A 17662-nucleotide genomic window follows, 5' to 3' on the forward strand; every position below is an offset into this window, starting at 1 on the left:
TTTATAAATTATAATTTTAGAATTTAATTGAAGGTAAATTGGTGTAATAAAAATGTTAGGCCTTCAGAAGAATTATCAAATCTACCCACCCTTCTCAGTAATTTTTTTCCCCAGCCACCCTTAAAAGGGTAATTCTCCCGTATTTTAAAAACTGCCCTTTAAGGTATTTTGTCTCTTTTAACTTAAACTAGCTTTATTTAAAACGGAGCCGCGTGTGATCGGATCACCGCCCGGCGAGAATTCCGGTGACACAAAGCACTAAATAACAAATCGTGTGAATTACTAAACCACCCTTGGATTGAACATAAAACGACAAACGTGCCCTTGTTCCCGGATTCGGGAAACGGTCCGATACAGGCTGTAATCTCCCTACCCAATCAAAAGGCGCTGGCGCAGTCTTCTGCCCGTGATAAGGTATGGAGGATGTGGTAAACGTCTTCGCCATTGGAACTTGGAAACCAGAGCTCTACCACCTCTACTACACTCTCCTCAAAGTCCCTAACTGAGCTCCACTCCACACCCATGGCTTTTTACTCCCGGGCCCACATTTGCCACTGCTTGAGCCGCCTCGCAACTCTCCGGATACACTCCGCAGTCACCATCTCCGGCAACCGGCGAAACACTGGCCATCAGTTCGTCGACGGCGTCCTGAGCCTGGCGCAGGGGCTGCTCGACCTCGGCATTCGTTCCGGAGATGTCGTCGCCATTTCTGCTCTCAACAGGTGCGTCGTGCTAACTTGGGCCTTCGGTGGTGGTGGTTGTATAGGATAGGGCTGTGCCTATGCACTTCCCCTTTTAGAAAGCAGGTTAGCGGGATGGTTTCAGTTTACGGTTGACTGGAGTTGGCTAAGAAAAGTCTTTGCAATTTGACGTAATTACCTTTCTCTTTTTTGAATCATGCTTCCGTATGATTGCTGTTTGATATTGGGAATGCCATACCCTCCAAAAGGTGGAGGAATTGTAGGAGTTGTTTAATTATTTTATAATATAATTAATAACTATGTTCTTATATTGTTAAATTTTGGTGGGTTTTGAATCAGTGACCGGTATTTGGAGTGCTTTCTGGCTGTTGCATTTGTTGGAGGGGTAGTTGCTCCCCTCAATTACAGATGGGTATGTAAAAAGACTCTTCAAAACTCAGAAACTAAAGTGGATGAATACCAAAAAGGGTCAAAATGATTAGTTTCTAATATGATAATCAGATGGGTTCATGTTTGATGGCATTCAAAGCATTGCCAATGTAATTATTTACTTTCAAATGTGGTATCATAGGCTTTTATCATGTGTTAGTGCCATTGACTACAATATCTAATTACGGATATCCCAGATAGGTGAAGAAGTTCTTAATACTGTATATATAGTAGACTTCTCTTAATTAGGGAAGACGCGTTTTAAGGCCGTGAAAACCCATTAGCCCAGAGCAAACAATATTTACATAGGAGAGGGAGTGGATTGTTACAGTAATAGTATTCTATCTCCACTTGCAGAGCTTTGAAGAAGCAAGATTTGCAATGGAGATGGTGAAGCCGGTGATGCTGATCACTGACAGTAGTTGTAGTTACTGGTACCCAAAGCTCGAAAATGATCACTTGCCTTCTCTTAGGTGGCATGTTTTCATGGATTCCCTTTCTGAGTTCAGCAGCAAAGAAAGTAGTATTCAGTTTCCTGATCCAAAGATTGAATATGAAAAAGAAAACATAAGATAGGGATACCAGCAATAATTTCTGATAGTGTTGTTTCCATTGTTCTTTTTTCAGCATTAACTACTGAAATGCTAAAGAAGCCTGCTCTGAAATCTTTATCATTCAATTACGCCTGGGCTCCTGAGGGAGCTGTTTTAATATGCTTCACATCAGGTACAGTTTCTATTTTTTATTTAAGCTTTCTTATATATTTTTACTTGCTAGAATGAATCTAGAACTTCTTTCTAAAGAATTTCCACGATCAGTGCATGTTTTCATCATAGAAGATTATGGCCCCTGAATTGGTCATTCATGTTCATGAAAAAAGAAAATATGAACTCTTTTATTTGCACTGAGTAGTACAGTGAAGTTTTAGCTTTCCAACGATTAATTGGCGCCAGTTCCCTTGTTTCTCAAAAATATCAGGTTGGCCAAACCATTAAGCGACATTAATTTAATGGTTAATCCTCAATGCAACAATCCCAAAAATGCATTTTTTTAAGCAAGGTGCTACCAGTCACAGCCCCACAAGATATACTAAAATTTCAAAGGTTTGCCTTCATCTATTTGAACTCACTGCTGGTCACAAAGTTTGGAGTTTGATAGGTTTTCATTAAATAGTGAGCTTCCTTACAACAGAACTGGGGCATATAGCTTCAAAAATTACTTCATTCAAGCTTATATATGGCTCTTTCCAAAATCTATAAATAATGACTGTTACCTATCCCTTTTAGGAATCACTTGTATGCTAAAGTTGCATAGAGCAACTACCCAGAAACATAAGTCAGAAACTTATATAAGAATTAAAATGTCAGTCATTAGTCATTTGTACTTCAAGTTCTTACCATAGAGAGACCCTCAATTTCCCACTAATCTTCTTGGTGTAATAATTGGTTTTATGTTTTTTTTCCTGGGTATAGGGACCACTGGAAGACCGAAGGGAGTAACAATAAGCCATTCAGCTTTAATTATACAATCTCTGGCAAAAATTGCCATTGTGGGTTATGATGAGGATGATGTAAGTCTTTCCCTAGTGAAATGAATTTTCATTTCTGGCTGTAGAATATAAAAAATAAAACAACAATTCAAGCCACAGGATTTGGATATGTAGAAACTTAGGCATAGCATGATTTGTGTTTCCTCAAATAGATAATATGGCATAGGATGATTCAAGGAAGAATTGTTTCTAGACCCTTCCTGTCCTAGTGGCATGGTCGACAGAAAGGCTAAAGCCCTCTGTTAATTGTGTGGGTTTTTTGCAGGTCTATTTGCATACTGCTCCATTGTGCCATATTGGTGGTTTGTCATCTGCCTTGACCATGTTAATGGTAGGAGGTTGCCATATCTTTATACCAAAGTTTGATGCCAAATTGGCACTGGAAGCCATAAAGCAACACCATGTGACTTCTCTAATCACTGTCCCTGCAATAATGGTAGATTTAGTTTCCATAATCAGGTAAACCATACAACCTCCTTTATTACGAGAAATTGGGAACAAAAATTTAAGGAGACTCCGTGTTATTGCTTTTTGCAAGTATTCTTTTTGATGTATCACTGAGATAAGTCAATTGAATGATGGGAAGGTTTTCTAATGAAACATTTTATTGTTTTCTCTGAGGATATGGCATTTTCATGTTGTCAGAGTAATTTTTTTCATGTTTGTTACTCACATAGGATACATGAGATGCTTTTGTCAGTTATGCTTCCTGGTATATTTAACTCGACTAACCCATGTTCTAAGGCTCATAGCAACAAAGGCCTTGTTTGGCATTCTGCCACCCTCCTTAGTATCATGTTCTCTCTTTAGGCATCCATACAAGGCATAGGTATTTAATATTCTCTATTCTTATGATAAAGGGTTAATGAGCTAGTGGGAACTAGCCAAAAAAATGGATAGGGACTCAACAAAGGGTATGATCATGCAGTTATATGGTAGTTAATTTTTCTAAGTTCAGGTTTGGAAAGCTTTGTCAGGATGAAGATGACCTGGAAAGTGACTGAAAGTGTAAAGAAGATACTAAATGGAGGTGGAGGTCTCTCTAATGGGCTTATTGAAGATGCTATCAAATTCTTCCCAAGAGCTAAGATTCTTTCAGCTTATGGTGCGTCTCTTTTTGCTCTTTGTTCCTTCTTGTATTTTTGCTATCTTATTCCACTCTGAATTTATTTGATGATACGACATAGAACTTTTAATGTGTTGGAAGCAACTTCAAAGAAGACTGACTTCTAATGGCCACAAGAGTAGTATTGGTCAATTTCATAGTAATAGATGTTTGTTTAAGGGAAAAAAATTGAATATAGTGCTTCAGCGTGCAATTTTTTCCTGTTTTGGTAAATATGCACACAATTTTAATAGGCTTCTGTCTCAACCTCTAAAATGTTTCAACTCCTCCCACAAGGCAAGGGTAACTTTGGGACTTATACAATCAGCCTGAACTGATTGTTGAACATGCAAAACTGGTAAATAGAAAGTTCCAACTCATTAAATTTGTTCACCAGCCTAACTGGGTGTATATGAGCTTATGTACAAAGTTCAATAGCTAAACAAACCCAGCCATGTGACTCTAAAATCAGATCACCAGGGCTTCTAAAGCTAAAGTGGTGTTGGTGTGGTTAAATCAACGAGATATCTTATGAAATTTACTAAAAAGGAATATCATTAGGACTAAAGCAATAAAAAGTACTAAGCCTGTAAAAACTGATAAGGACCTGAGTAGGCTTTTGGGGAGGACATCAGCAATTAACATTGTGGTGTTCTGCCAAAATTTAGTCATTTGGCATTGTCATGCTAAAGATGGGACAGGGAATCATAATAACCTGCATTGCAAAAAATTTATTTCTTTTTGTTCCTTCTTTTGCTGAGTAGTTTTATAGTCCTTCTTCTTTCAAATTTGGGATTTCTGTGGCTTCTACTTTTTCTGTTTAACTGCTAATGAGATGGCTTAATCAAGATCATGAACTAGCTTAAGCTCAACAGAACAGAAACAAGCTAAGCTTGAGCTACCTGAGTGAGCTCTAGCTCTTGATTTAAATTCTATCAAACAGAACTTGAAGTACCAGCACTTTGTTGAAATTATTTATGCCCCTAGGAAAAATGATCTAGAAACTGATATGAAATGTTAAATTTATTCTAAAATTAATTTTGTCAATCTTTCTTAAGTTTCTTCCAATATTTCTTTTAGTTTCTTCTAAGCGCCATCTTTTACATACTTAGAAACCTTCTTATTCTTTTCTCCTCTTTCTTCTGGAATTTTTGAAGGAATGACAGAGACCTGTTCTTCACTGACATTCATGACCCTCTATGACCCAACATGTGCAAGCTCCAGGCAGGCTCTTCAAGAGTTTGTTGAAATAAAATCAAGTTCATTTCACCTGCCTGAAGGTGTTTGTGTCGGCAAGCCTGCTCCACATGTTGAATTAAAAATATGCTTTGATAGCTCAGATCATGTTGGAAGGATTTTAACCAGAGGCCCACACATAATGCTTAGATATTGGGATCAAATTTCATCAAGGCCATCAGATTCTCCTGATGAAGGTTGGCTAGATACAGGTGATATAGGGTCCATCGATGACTATGGTAATATATGGCTGATTGGACGAACAAACAATCGAATCAAGAGTGGAGGGGAGAACGTGTATCCTGAAGAGGTGAGTATCAAAAGTATTGCCTCCAACCCATGATTATTGAGAAAAGGAAAAAAAATCCAAAAGAAAGTTTGAAATCCTGCACCTTTTGTTGTTTGGTGACTGAAATGAAGAAGAGAACATGAATTAGGTTGAATTTTTTACTAGAATTTTCTATTCCCTTTCTTTCAGAAAATCTGGTCTTCTTTCTTAAATGAGTATTTAATTTGGCCTGTGGCCTCCAAAATTCTAAAAGATTTAGTTATTTGGTGACTTAGGTGGAGACCGTCCTATCACAACACCCAGGAGTCACTGGCAGTGTGGTTGTTGGACTTCCAGACGTTCGCTTGACAGAGATGGTTGTTGCTTGTATTCGAATAAAAGACAATTGGCAATGGGCTGATAATAGTCCTGTACATCCAACTGAAAAGAAAGAGCTAGTCTTATCCAGTGAAACCCTGCGGCACCATTGTAGAGAGAAGAATTTAACTGGGTAATGCTTTCTTTTATTCTATCTTATCTTGGTAGGATGCATGGCTTTTAAATGTTTGTATATATTCCTTCCTCTCTTGTTTTCTCTCTCTTATTATTTCCATTTCTTTTGTAGATTTAAAATACCAAAACTTTTTACTTTATGGAGGAAGCCGTTCCCACTTACATCAACTGGAAAATTGAGAAGATACCAAGTTCAGAGAGAAGTTTTGTCCCACCTGCACTCCTTGCCTAGCAATCTTTGACTTTAGAGTCACTTATTCATGGAGCAATCTATGACTATGAGTCGCTTTTTCACATTGCCATTTCCAGCTGTTTAGGTGAGCAGATTCTTTGTCTCCTCTCATTCTAGGATGAAATCTCAGTATATTTATATATATATATGAGAAAATAGTCATTTGGTTGGAACAGTGACAGTCATAATAACGTTTTGGTGAAGAATGACTTCATAACTTTATGTTACATAAAATAATAATAATAGAGAGAGAACAAAAGAACATAAACATCTAGAGGCTTGCATTTTTTGAACCAACCAACATCTTTTTGCCATAACCAACTTCCACTGGCAAAATATACACTATAGTTCATTTGGTTCACTGTTCAACATAAAGCCTATTTGTATTGGCTTTAGCCTTTTCAGCCCGACTGTCTATCCATGTGAGAATGGTCCCAAAAACTAGCTCGACGCCTTCCTTAGGTTCACCAATCAATTGATGCCACATACCTGGAAAGATGTTCAATGTTTTATCCTTACTGGCTGCTAACTCATAAACTGTCCTTGCAGAATCCGAGGCACACACCATATCATCCTCCCCATGGACTACTAGCATTGGAACTTCTAACTCATGGCAATGCCTACTTATGTAGTCACAAACTCTCAGAAATTCCAGTGCTGTGGCTGCAGGTGGCTTTCCAGAGGCACGACGGTTTGGACTCTTTGCCACTAACTTTCTCTTCCACTCCTCTTTGTAGGACTTACTTGCCAAAGGTTTCGAAATCACTATCCTCCAATTGGGTGCAAAGAAAGCAGCCACTGGAAGCAGCTTCTCTAGTGGCCACACTGGTTTGAACTTAGCAGAAACTCCACACATAGCTCCATTCAAAATCAACCCATTCCACTTGCATTCTTGCTTGAGGCATAAAAGTATGGCAATTGCACCACCCAGTGACTCGCCATAGAGGAAAGCAGGGAGCTTCGGGTGGTTAGCTCGTGCAGAGTCGAAGTATTGGATGCAGTCACGAACAATAGGCTGGATATCAGGGATGTGCCCAGGTAAGCCTTCAGAATAGCCATGGCCTTGGAGGTCAAGCGCATAAACCAAAAACCCAGCCTTAGCAATAGCCACAGCAGTGAGCCCAAAGAGCCAGCTGCTCTCAGAGGTGTAGCCATGGACCATGGCCACAAGGCCCTTGGGTTGAAGGGTGGAATCAGGACACCAGGACTGTGTGAAGATTTTCAAGTTTTGGCTGTTTAGCATGAAACCCTCCTGGTGGAGAACATGGTGTTTTTTGTAGAATTCTTCCCTTGTGAGGTTGCCAAAAGGGCTGTTCTCATTAGCTTGGTGTACAGGATGAGCCATTCTGCTAAAACAAATGGAATGTAGCACAAGGGTAATATAGAAGCAGGAGAGTATGGGATGGGGGACAATGCACTTTACAACTTCATATCTTTATATAAGTCTCCATGTTGCATATCAGCTGGGTGTTATTTTTCCAACTGTCCTACTTCCCCAACCATTAGTGTTCTTCATAGACTTGAAGCACCCTCTACCCTAATGCTACTGAGTAGATGCTGAATTTCTTATCGTTACATAATTAAATTGTTGTGAGCATGCAGGTCGCCTTATTTGACTTGGAAATGCCTCTAACATACAGCTCATCTTGTCATTATTAGAATGAGCTCTGCATAAATTTCATGCAGTCCTTGTCCTAAAACCTATACCTATTGTCATTAATATCAACTCCCTCAATGTTTAAACGTTATTAAATACTAAAAAAGGTACTATCATGGGTCTTTCATTAGGAATAAAAAAAAATATTAAAAATTTTTTTAAAAAAAATTGAGCATCTGTTCTTATATGCTTCTGCTTTTATGTTTTGAAAGTTAGTCGATATAAAAGTTGAATATTTTATTTAAAAATATAAATTTACTTTATTTTTGTAAAAATCACTTACAAAAATTTTAAATGGCTTTTAATTTTTTTTTTTTTTTAATGTAAGTTTCTAAGAGTTTATGTATGTTAGTTAAAAGTTGCTACTATTTTCTTATTTTAAGAATAAAATGCAGGAAGTGTTAGAAAAAATAAAAACTTAAGACCTGTTGTCAACTATTTTTTAGAATAGTTCTCTTTTCTCTATAACAAAAAAATTAAGAAAATATGTTTGATAATTAAAAACCATTTTTTATTTTCTATTTTATATTCTTAAAAACATAAAATAAGGTCGGTTAACGTCCTTTAGTTGTTTTTTATCATTTTTATTTGTTTTTAAAGGATTGTTCCAAAAAATAATTATACTAAAATGATCAAAAATAAAATATTAAACATAAAAATTATTTTTAATATATAATTAAAAATAAGTTAAAAATATTTTAAATTTTCAAACAAATTTTTATTTTACAAAATATCAAAGAACCGTTTTCAACAACTATTTTTCAAAAACAACCCTTAAAAACTATTTTTTATATTTGAGTTTTGAATGAAATCTTATTACAAATGGGATGACATGGAATTTCTAATGATAATAAATATAACATGATTTGAACACTGATAATATTTTTATCTTTTATTTTTTATTTTTAACAACTCATTTCAATTTCAGAACTCAATATTTAAGAAAATATTCCTTAAAAAAAACCAATAAAAGATATATTTTGTCTACTATCCTTTATAAAAAAACAAAAAAAACAAATTTGAACACTTCTAAATAATCAATTATCATAAAATATAACATTGTTGGTGTTATTGTGTACAATGGAAGAGACATACCATATCTTTTTTTTTAATAAGTATTTAATATCCATTGATTTGATCCATATCAACGTGTAAATTAAAAACTATTTTAATGATATTTTTAAAATTTTCATCTTACATTTAATAATAATTTTTTTTGCAGCCTCAGATCCACCTAGCTAATTCATTAAATAGGTGAACCCCACACAACAGCCCATGTGACACTGCAGAGGCAATCAAGCCGCCTGCAGTTGCACCCACTCCTCTCCTATCTCCCAACTACATAAATATATTTTATATAATTTCCTAAAGTCGGTTATGAAAGTGATTTTTAAAATATTATTTTATAAAAATGATGTGTTTTTTTTCCCAAATTTTTTAAAAAATATTTAAATTAATACTTACATTAATATTTGATAAGTACGTTTTTTTCAAAGTTATTTTCATATTATGTAACACATCATCTGAAATATTATTAAAGTAATTTTATATTTATATTTATATTTAAATATTAAATCATTTTTATAAAAAATATGATTAAAAATGTTATTGAAAGCTAAGGACCAAGTAAAATTGTTGATTATTTTCCGAAGAGTTCTAAATAACTGTTCATTTAGATATAATTGCCCTTCGTGAAGGTCTTTTCTCTATTTCCGACTCAAGAATTAGAAACGGTCGGTGTTTATCAAAAGCTTGTTTAATAACGTGTTTTAAAATAGTTTTTTAAAACACTTTTTAAAAATAATTTATTAATATTTTATAAAATTAAAGTCTATTTAAAATTTTGAAATATGTTTTTAAATATTTTTTAATAATTTATATATATAATACTTTATTTTTAATTATTTTCAAATTTTTTAAAAGTAAGTTAATAAAAATCTAGAAACATTACATTCTTAATGGGTCCCAAAAGCAACATTTAAGAGGAGAAAACTGCTTTTTCTAAAACAGTTATAACCCACCATGGCATGCTCAATTTTCTACTTTCCACACAAGAACAAGACCAAGGACAAGACCAAGAACATGAGCATGTGAGAGGGTTGGGAAGGGCATGTCAAATCACAAGGATTGGGGAGGAGATCAGCTAATGATAAGGACAGTGGTCCTTTGAAAAGTTTGTGAGGCCAAAACTAGCCACCCCCATGAAGGAGGGGGTGGTGCCCACTGTCCACATCTTGCTCTGCTCACAAGACACCAACCAGCTGGCTCATGCTGTTACACCTAAACTAATTGAATATGGGAATATGATAGTCATAAGATAATGATCACATTAATTAATGGAGACAAGCTATGAAGTGAAGAGGACATTGCATAGACTTGAAAATGGGAAGGAGATCATAGAAATCTATCTCTTCACTCAATTCAATCTACATTACCTTATTATAAGCACATGCATTGCATGTAACCCTAAAAACAAAAATATTAAATGACATAGAATTAATATTGAATTGAGCACCTTAATTAGAGATCAAGTTTGTTTATATTTTAATCAAAAGTTTTAAAATTCAACTTTGAGCCAATTGTTGACCAACCCCAACGTGTAGGAGAGATTTTTTTTTAATAAAAAAAAACTAAATATTATATGTATTTTTTTGGAAAAAAGAGTTGTAAATAAAATCATAAAAAGCCAATAATTCTAATTTGACCTTTGGATACCTTTTATTGATCAAATATAGATTTTGACAAGGAGTTGTATTCAAGCATTTTTACTTGATGTCAAATTTTCCTCTCGAAAATTTGTATGTCTTTCCTTCTTTGTTGAAAATATATCCCTTAGATAGGATTGAAAACTAAAATAAATTATGAAATTTTATAATTATAAGATTAATTAATCACTTCTATATCTCATAGAAATAAATATGTTTGATATTTTTAATCTTGTTCCTTTTTTATAACTATATAAAACATAAAGAGAAAAGGATCATTTATTCTAAAATATGACAGATTAAAAACACATAAATAAATAAAAGAGGTTATTTTGTGGAACACCCACTTTTATGATCACATTTATAAAGCAATTGTATTGTGATTTGAATGTACTTTTAGCCACTTTCTGTCTTGGTTGAATGGCATGTATTTTCATGATACTCATTTTTCCAATTATGAAGCATGGTTAAGTCATTCTACTCACATTTGACCTAGTGTCTAAGTGGTTTTAGCCAATAATGGATCAAGAAATTGAATTGTGATGTGGGTGGGGGCTTTTAAGAAATACAAATAACTTTAGGTTTTTTTTTTTTTAAATATGACAAGCATTTGGAATAACTAGTGAATTACAACTTTATTGTACTGCAATTGATGCATTGGTCTTTACACCCTTAATGTTTTTCGTTGGTTGATTCCATTAGCACAAAGCCGCTCCAAAATTGGCTTGGTTCCAAGATGTAGAATTTATGTTGAATCACCATTTAATGGGCTATTAGGGTTTGGGTCTCTTTCTTGGAAGGGGCATCAAGTGCATATATCTTTACTGATTAAGCAATTTCTAAATGTTTGAATAGATCTTAAAGAGATCTCACTTCCTCATGAATTTATTGTTATTTTTTTATATGTTATATCCATGATAATATCATTTATTTCGATGGAGAAGCAGTTTGTCTTATTATATTTCTACATCTATGGTTTGAATTGTATCATTAAAAGTAATAGGAAATGAACGATTATGGTAAGGAAAAATTCAATTAAAAGTGAGAGAAATAGATTAAAATTGAAATAAAAATATCATTTGATTAGTTGATCCTCAAAAAAAAAAAAAAAAAAAGTTTGTTGTTGAGTGAGAAATGGAAAATTCATGAAAAATTACAATCATTACCGCCTAATAGAGCACCTACATGTCTTCATTCACGTCGTTTTTTTGACCAAAATTCTTCACATTCAAAAACATATATATATATATATATATATATTCTAATTTAATTACTGTATTGGACTCATTGCCTCATTATATAATTAGTTCTATGTTAGATTAATTGCTCGACTATGTATGCATACATATTCGGTAGCCATATATTCTAATTTAATATATTCTATATATATAAATTAGAATATATATATATATATATAGAATATATATATATATTCTAATTTAATTACTGTATTGTAACTTATTCAGTGAATGTAAGTTAGAGGATCGGGCGGTTTATTTTGGTAACTTATGAAGAATATTTAAAGCTTAAATTTCTTTCTTACATAAAATAATTAAAAAAAAAATTGATTTTTCTTCCCAACTTACATGAAGATTTGTGACGATCATAAGTGGAAAGTTCTTTTTTTTTCGGTCATTTATAAGTAATTTGTTAAACAATACTCAATGCAATTATTATAAAATATAGAGAGTTTGAAACAATACCGTAATCAAACAATTGTTTCTTTCAAATATCAGTTTCCAATTTTCAATTAACAACGATTAGATCTATAGGACATACATGAATACATACTTTAAAAGCAATGTACTTATCAAATTTAAAGTGGAATCAATTGCAAAATCGACTATGTTATGATTAATTTAGAGACAACGAAACAGCTAAACACAATAAAATTAATTTAGGTTTTATAATATAACAATTAGTAGCATACATAATCTCAACTTAAACCATTTTATTTGCTATCAAATTTTAAAAATAAAAATAATTACCAAACATATTTTAAGTTTCTCAGTCTAGTTAATTAAAATAAAATTAAATATTAGACTCGATCATTCAAGTTGGAATTTTTTTAAATGTGAGATTCCTCCAAATTTATAATTTTTTCTTTATCCCTATTCGGTAGCCACCAATAGAAAAGTGGATGGACACTTTTTATTCTTTTTCATTTTTAAATAAATCTAATTTTTATGAGGTTTTCAATAATACCGTCAAATTATTTTGTGGTATCATTTATAGAAGTGATTCAAGGTGGAAAAAAAAATTATATTATTTATTTGTATATTGAGATGAATTTTTTTGTATTAGTTTGAATGCACTTTTTCAAATAAGTATAGATTTTTTGGTAACTATTTTTTTATAATAATTTTCTCTTTTCCGAGAAACAAAAAATAAGAATTATAATGTTTTTAGAAAATAGTTTTTAGTTTTTTTATTTTTTGAAAATTATTTTAAACAATAATTATATAAATATAAAAAATAATTTAAAACAAGATACTATATATAAAAGTTATTTTTAAAATATAAAAAACATATTGAAAATATTTTATATTCTGAAATAAACTTTTATCTTATAAAACATTAAAAATTATTTTCAAAAACACTCAGTGTCGATTTTTGGACCTTAATAATATTAAATGTCCAAATTCAATTATACATGTTAAGGCTAGGGATTTAAAGTTTGTTATACTAAAATAAAACTTAATAAGAATAACAAATTTTAATACGTAAGTCATCATTCTAGAAATCTAAGAGAGAATGAGAAAAAGACCATTATGCATGGCTCGTAATATTTAGCTTCCTTCATCCTTATGCTTCCATCCTCACATAAATTAAAGGCATAGGATTCCAACAATTTTTAGAGTCGAAAAAGAAGTTATGCAAGGTGGCCCTAAGTCCAAAGCTTTCTCCTACCATCATCATTATTTCATAATTCACTGTTGGCTCTCTAGGTGTTGTGTGAGAGGGGCTCATCATTTCAATTATTTCTTTTAACCAATTCTTTTGTTAATAATTACTTTTTTTCTTTTTTTCTTTTTTATAAAATTCCAAACCTATGTTTGGTTGTGAAAAGTTTAAAGAAAATGTAAAAGAAAGAATAAGTTACTTATTAAGTATTTTTATAAAAAGTATTACAAATGATTTTTAACTTTTTAAAAGTGTTTTATAAATTTTGTCGAATTTCCAATATTTAAAAAAAAAACATTTTTTAAGTTAAAATTGATTTTTTAAAAACACTTTTTAAATTAACTAAAAAATAATTTTTAAAAACACTAATAAATGTAGGTAAGGTTCGTTTGATAGAAATTTTAGATAGTGCTTCAAAAAACACTTAGATTGGTAATTTTCTTAAACACAATTTTAAAAAAAAATGTTTCTACTAAAAAATACTTCAAAAGTAAATACTATTAAACGCAATCTTAGTTAATTCTAATGTTGCACATGTAGAAGGAAAATTAGGCCGAGTGTAGAGAAAATATCATAAATGAAAATGAAAAATAGGTAAGGGCTAGTGACAGTCGAAGATTAGAGAATTCTAAAGAATAAGGACCAATAGAAGAATTTTGACATTAGGCATATTTATATTATTTTATTTATCCTTCGGTATTTATTTTTAAAAATGATTTTTTAATATTTTATGGAATAAAAGTCTATTTGGAAATTGAAAATACTCATAACCTGTTTTTTATGTTTTTAAAATAAATTTTGTCCTTAGTACTTTATTTTTAATTATTTTTATATTATTTTTTTAAAAAAATCAAAAAATAAATAAAAATAACTAAAAATGTTTTTTATTTTTAAAAACAGAAAACTAGGACCTATTTAATAACCATTTTAAAAACAGTTTTCTACTCTTTAGAACAAGAAAACAAGAAAAGAAGAAAACAAGTTTGATAAGTAAAAATTGTTTTCTGATAATATTTTAAATTATTTTTTATTATTTTCACTTATTTTTTTGGAACACATTTTAAAAATATAATTATACAAACATGTAAAATAAGAATCTTAAGGCATTTTTGGACTCTCTTTGGTTTTCTTTGTTAATTTGTTTGGTATATTTTTTGTGAGAGAGAGTTTTATAAGTGGTTGTATTATATGAATCTTATTTGTGGATAGCTGCATCATATAGGATACATTTCCCTCCTCATTTATTTTTGTTCATTCATTTTCTGTTTTGTATGTGTTGTTCTATTGGATAATTGTTTTCATGTCATATTTTCTTATACTTAATTGTTGATATTTGTTTCATTATGTAAATACATTATTGTTTCTATATTATATTAATTGACTTATTTTATTAGCTAATGGAAAATAAGTATGTTGAAAATATTTGTTCTATTATTTGGTTTGTATTTTTTTTTTTTTGCATTATTATTATTATTTTTATATGCAATCAAATATTTATTTATTTGAAATGTTTATTTAACTCCTTTAATAATTCTAAAACCTTTTTTTGGGTAAAGTAAAAGATCTAAAATATTTTTTAAGCTGTTTTTTTTTTTAATATCTAGAAAATCTTTTTACCAAATAAAAAAGGGTTTGAAAATTTTCATTTTTGAATAAAATATATCAAAAAATTTATTAAATTAAAAGGGTTTATAAAATCTTCTTTTAAATAAAATATGCATAGAAATTCTTTTTTATTAAACAAAAAAGGTTAAAAAAATTTCCCCTTAAATAAAACATGTCTAGATTTATTTTTTTATTTTATTAAATAAATAGATCAAAAAATATTTTTTTAATAAATAAGCAGCCTAAAAAATCTTTTTTTTAATAAAAAAGCAGGTGAGAAAATCATTTCTTTAGTAGAAAAACAACCTAGAAAATCATTTTTATAATAAAAAATAGTCCATTTTTTTTTCATTATATAAAAGTTCTAGAAAATTATTTTTACTAGAGAAAATAGTTTAGAAAATCTTTTTATTAATAAAAAAAATGGTCCAGAAGTTTTTATTTTTTTATTTTAAAGGTCAAAAAAGTCATTTTCTTATTGTAAAACATTTGATAAAATTGGTGGACTTTCTTTAATATAAATAAATTCATTTGGTAAAATGCCTTTTAGGGGAAATTAAATAAAAAATCTCTTTCTAAAATGAATATTGGATTTGGAAATAATTTTTGTAAATAGAAGTTATAAGAAGAAAAAAAAGAAGCTTTTCTTTAATAAAAAATTGGGTTGGAAATAGAAATGGTAAAAAATCATTTTGAATTGGAATTTTTTTAAAATAAAAAATATCACTTTTTGAATCTGGAGATACTTGTGTAAATAGAAGTTGTAAAATTCTTTTCTTTAATAAAAATTGGGTTGGAAATAGAAATTGTAAAAAAAAAAAAAAATCATTTTGAATTTGAATATTTTTTAAATAATTTGTAAAATCACTTTCCTAAAATAAAGATTGGTTTGGAACTATTTTTGTAGATAAAGTTGTAAAATTAATTTTCTTAATTTGGAGACAATTTCGTAAACAGAAGTTTTTTAATAAAAATTGAGTTGGAAATGCAATTTGAAAAAAAAAAATGGAATATTCTTTGTAAATAAATTTTAAAAAAATCCTTCTTTAAATAATTTGTAAACATCATTTTTCTAATAAACAAAAAAATTAAATTGAAATATTTTCTTGAAAATAGAGTCTTAACAATTCATTCTTTTTCTAGAAAAAATAAATAAAAATCATTTTCATTTAAATCAAATCAAATCAAATTTAAACATTTCTCTTCCAATAGAATTGGACTTAATAAATTCTTTTAATAAAAACAAGAAAAGTCTTTGAAAATAAATTTGAATGTGAATAAAATTAAACGTTTTGATAAATAGATGAAAGTTTTGTGAATAATCAAATTGATGTTATAAATTGAATTTTTTTGTAAATAAATTCTTTCAAGATTTCTCAAAATTATATTATGATATTTGGAATAATAAACATCTTTCCTAATAAATCATTTTGTATATTTATCTTATATCATTTTTCTTGTAATTTATTTTTTATCTCATCTCATGTTGTATGTTCACACTTATATCATACTTTTCTGAGTATCTATGTTTAATTAATTAATTCTCATAATTCTCTTCCTTTGTTTAGTAGAAATCATAGATATGCAAGCTTGGAGAGGTGTTATAGGTTGTTATTATTGGTTTGCAAACTTGTCATTTTTTCAAATAAGGAGTCATATAAAGTTATCATTACTGTGGAAAAAATTTTTAACCGAGGAAATACTATGCAAATTTCTTTTACTCCTCAATAAGGTGCATTCGCATTTTGGTTGTGAAAATATCTTTTGATGAAAATAAAAGGGGATTTAGCTTTCATGGTAAAACTTAACAATTCAAATTGAGTTATGTGGAAGTTCATGATGGAAGAGTTCCTTGCAATCAAAGATTTGTCAAATATTCCTAAGAGAGAAGAATCTAGATTCAAATATATTTTTGAATTTGGAAGGAAGAAGATGACTAAAAAAACAATTGCTTGTATTAGGCTATGGATCCATACATCCTCACATCATAATGTGACAAATGAAGCAAGTGCTTAGGACTTCCAGAAGAAATTGGAATCGGTGTTTGAATAAAAAATTATTAGGAATAAAATTTTATTTTTAAAGAAGTTAGTGAATATGAATTTAAAAGATAAAATTTTAATGATAGATCACTTGAATGTTTTTCAAAATATGGTAATTCAGTTGACTACTATAAAAATAATTATGGATGATGAGATGTAAGCACCCTTAGTAATATCAAGGTGTATAATCTTTTAAATATATAAAATAAATTTAATTTTAGATAAATGAGTTCCTATTTTTAATTTTTTTTTTCAAATCATAGTGCATGTCAATACTTTTTCCTTTATCAATCCAATCCAAGACCACATGGCTTGGCTTGAGGCTAACCCAAGTTTGGGCACTTGGAATCTAAGTACAGGACAAATAGTGGTTTTGATACATGCCCACCATGTAATTTGAAAATTAATATTAATAAATAAATTTTAAAGGGTAAAGCCCATTTCTAAATATTTTAGGGTCTAAACATTGAAATATGATGCTTTCTTGCCCTACAAAATTATATTACTTTAAATAAAGTTACTAAACAAAATTTTGATTCCCAAGCCACGCTCCCAATAAGCACAAATAAACATATTTGTTAATAAAAAGAACATATCATGGATCCAAATTTGGGCCCATCATCTTTTGAAATTAAATAAATTGAATCAAATGATACAAAAGCCAAAAAGAGTTGCACTCCAACTTGGCTTTTTATGATGATATTGTTACATGACTT

General features: G+C 30.2%; 2 protein-coding genes across 4 annotated transcripts; one reads left to right on the top strand and one right to left on the bottom strand.

Annotated features, from left to right (window-relative positions):
- The first annotated feature begins 335 nt into the window (after positions 1 to 335).
- On the top strand, positions 336 to 7649 carry LOC100250731 (2-succinylbenzoate--CoA ligase, chloroplastic/peroxisomal). 3 transcript variants are annotated; one of them, XM_019222738.2, is made up of 11 exons: positions 336 to 722; positions 1041 to 1113; positions 1488 to 1653; positions 1758 to 1856; positions 2603 to 2700; positions 2945 to 3138; positions 3657 to 3784; positions 4942 to 5330; positions 5585 to 5799; positions 5914 to 6118; positions 6583 to 7649. In XM_019222738.2, exons 1-10 carry the CDS (start codon positions 523 to 525, stop codon positions 6041 to 6043), a joined length of 1692 nt encoding a protein of 563 aa, XP_019078283.1. In that variant the 5' UTR covers positions 336 to 522; the 3' UTR covers positions 6044 to 6118; positions 6583 to 7649. The 3 variants fall into 3 exon arrangements, with proteins under 3 accessions (XP_019078283.1, XP_010655747.1, XP_019078284.1); XM_010657445.3 differs by having other exon boundaries at positions 337 to 722; positions 1488 to 1650; XM_019222739.2 differs by lacking the exon at positions 336 to 722 and adding an exon at positions 733 to 871.
- On the bottom strand, positions 6392 to 7378 carry LOC100245598 (caffeoylshikimate esterase). The gene has a single exon (XM_002263335.4). It carries the CDS (start codon positions 7376 to 7378, stop codon positions 6392 to 6394), a length of 987 nt encoding a protein of 328 aa, XP_002263371.1.
- Positions 7650 to 17662: the final 10013 nt, after the last annotated feature.

Source organism: Vitis vinifera, chromosome 10 (genome assembly GCF_030704535.1).
Source record: "Vitis vinifera cultivar Pinot Noir 40024 chromosome 10, ASM3070453v1".
NCBI lineage: Eukaryota > Viridiplantae > Streptophyta > Magnoliopsida > Vitales > Vitaceae > Vitis > Vitis vinifera.

Bases quoted from the DNA above. Each gene is read 5' to 3' on its own strand.
- LOC100250731 (XM_019222738.2), top strand. From the start codon at position 523: ATGGCTTTTTACTCCCGGGCCCACATTTGCCACTGCTTGAGCCGCCTC. The intron at 723-1,040 runs GTGCGTCGTGCT...GTTTTGAATCAG, and splicing joins GCCATTTCTGCTCTCAACAG to TGACCGGTATTTGGAGTGCT. The intron at 1,114-1,487 runs GTATGTAAAAAG...CTCCACTTGCAG, and splicing joins CTCCCCTCAATTACAGATGG to AGCTTTGAAGAAGCAAGATT.
- LOC100245598 (XM_002263335.4), bottom strand. From the start codon at position 7,378: ATGGCTCATCCTGTACACCAAGCTAATGAGAACAGCCCTTTTGGCAAC.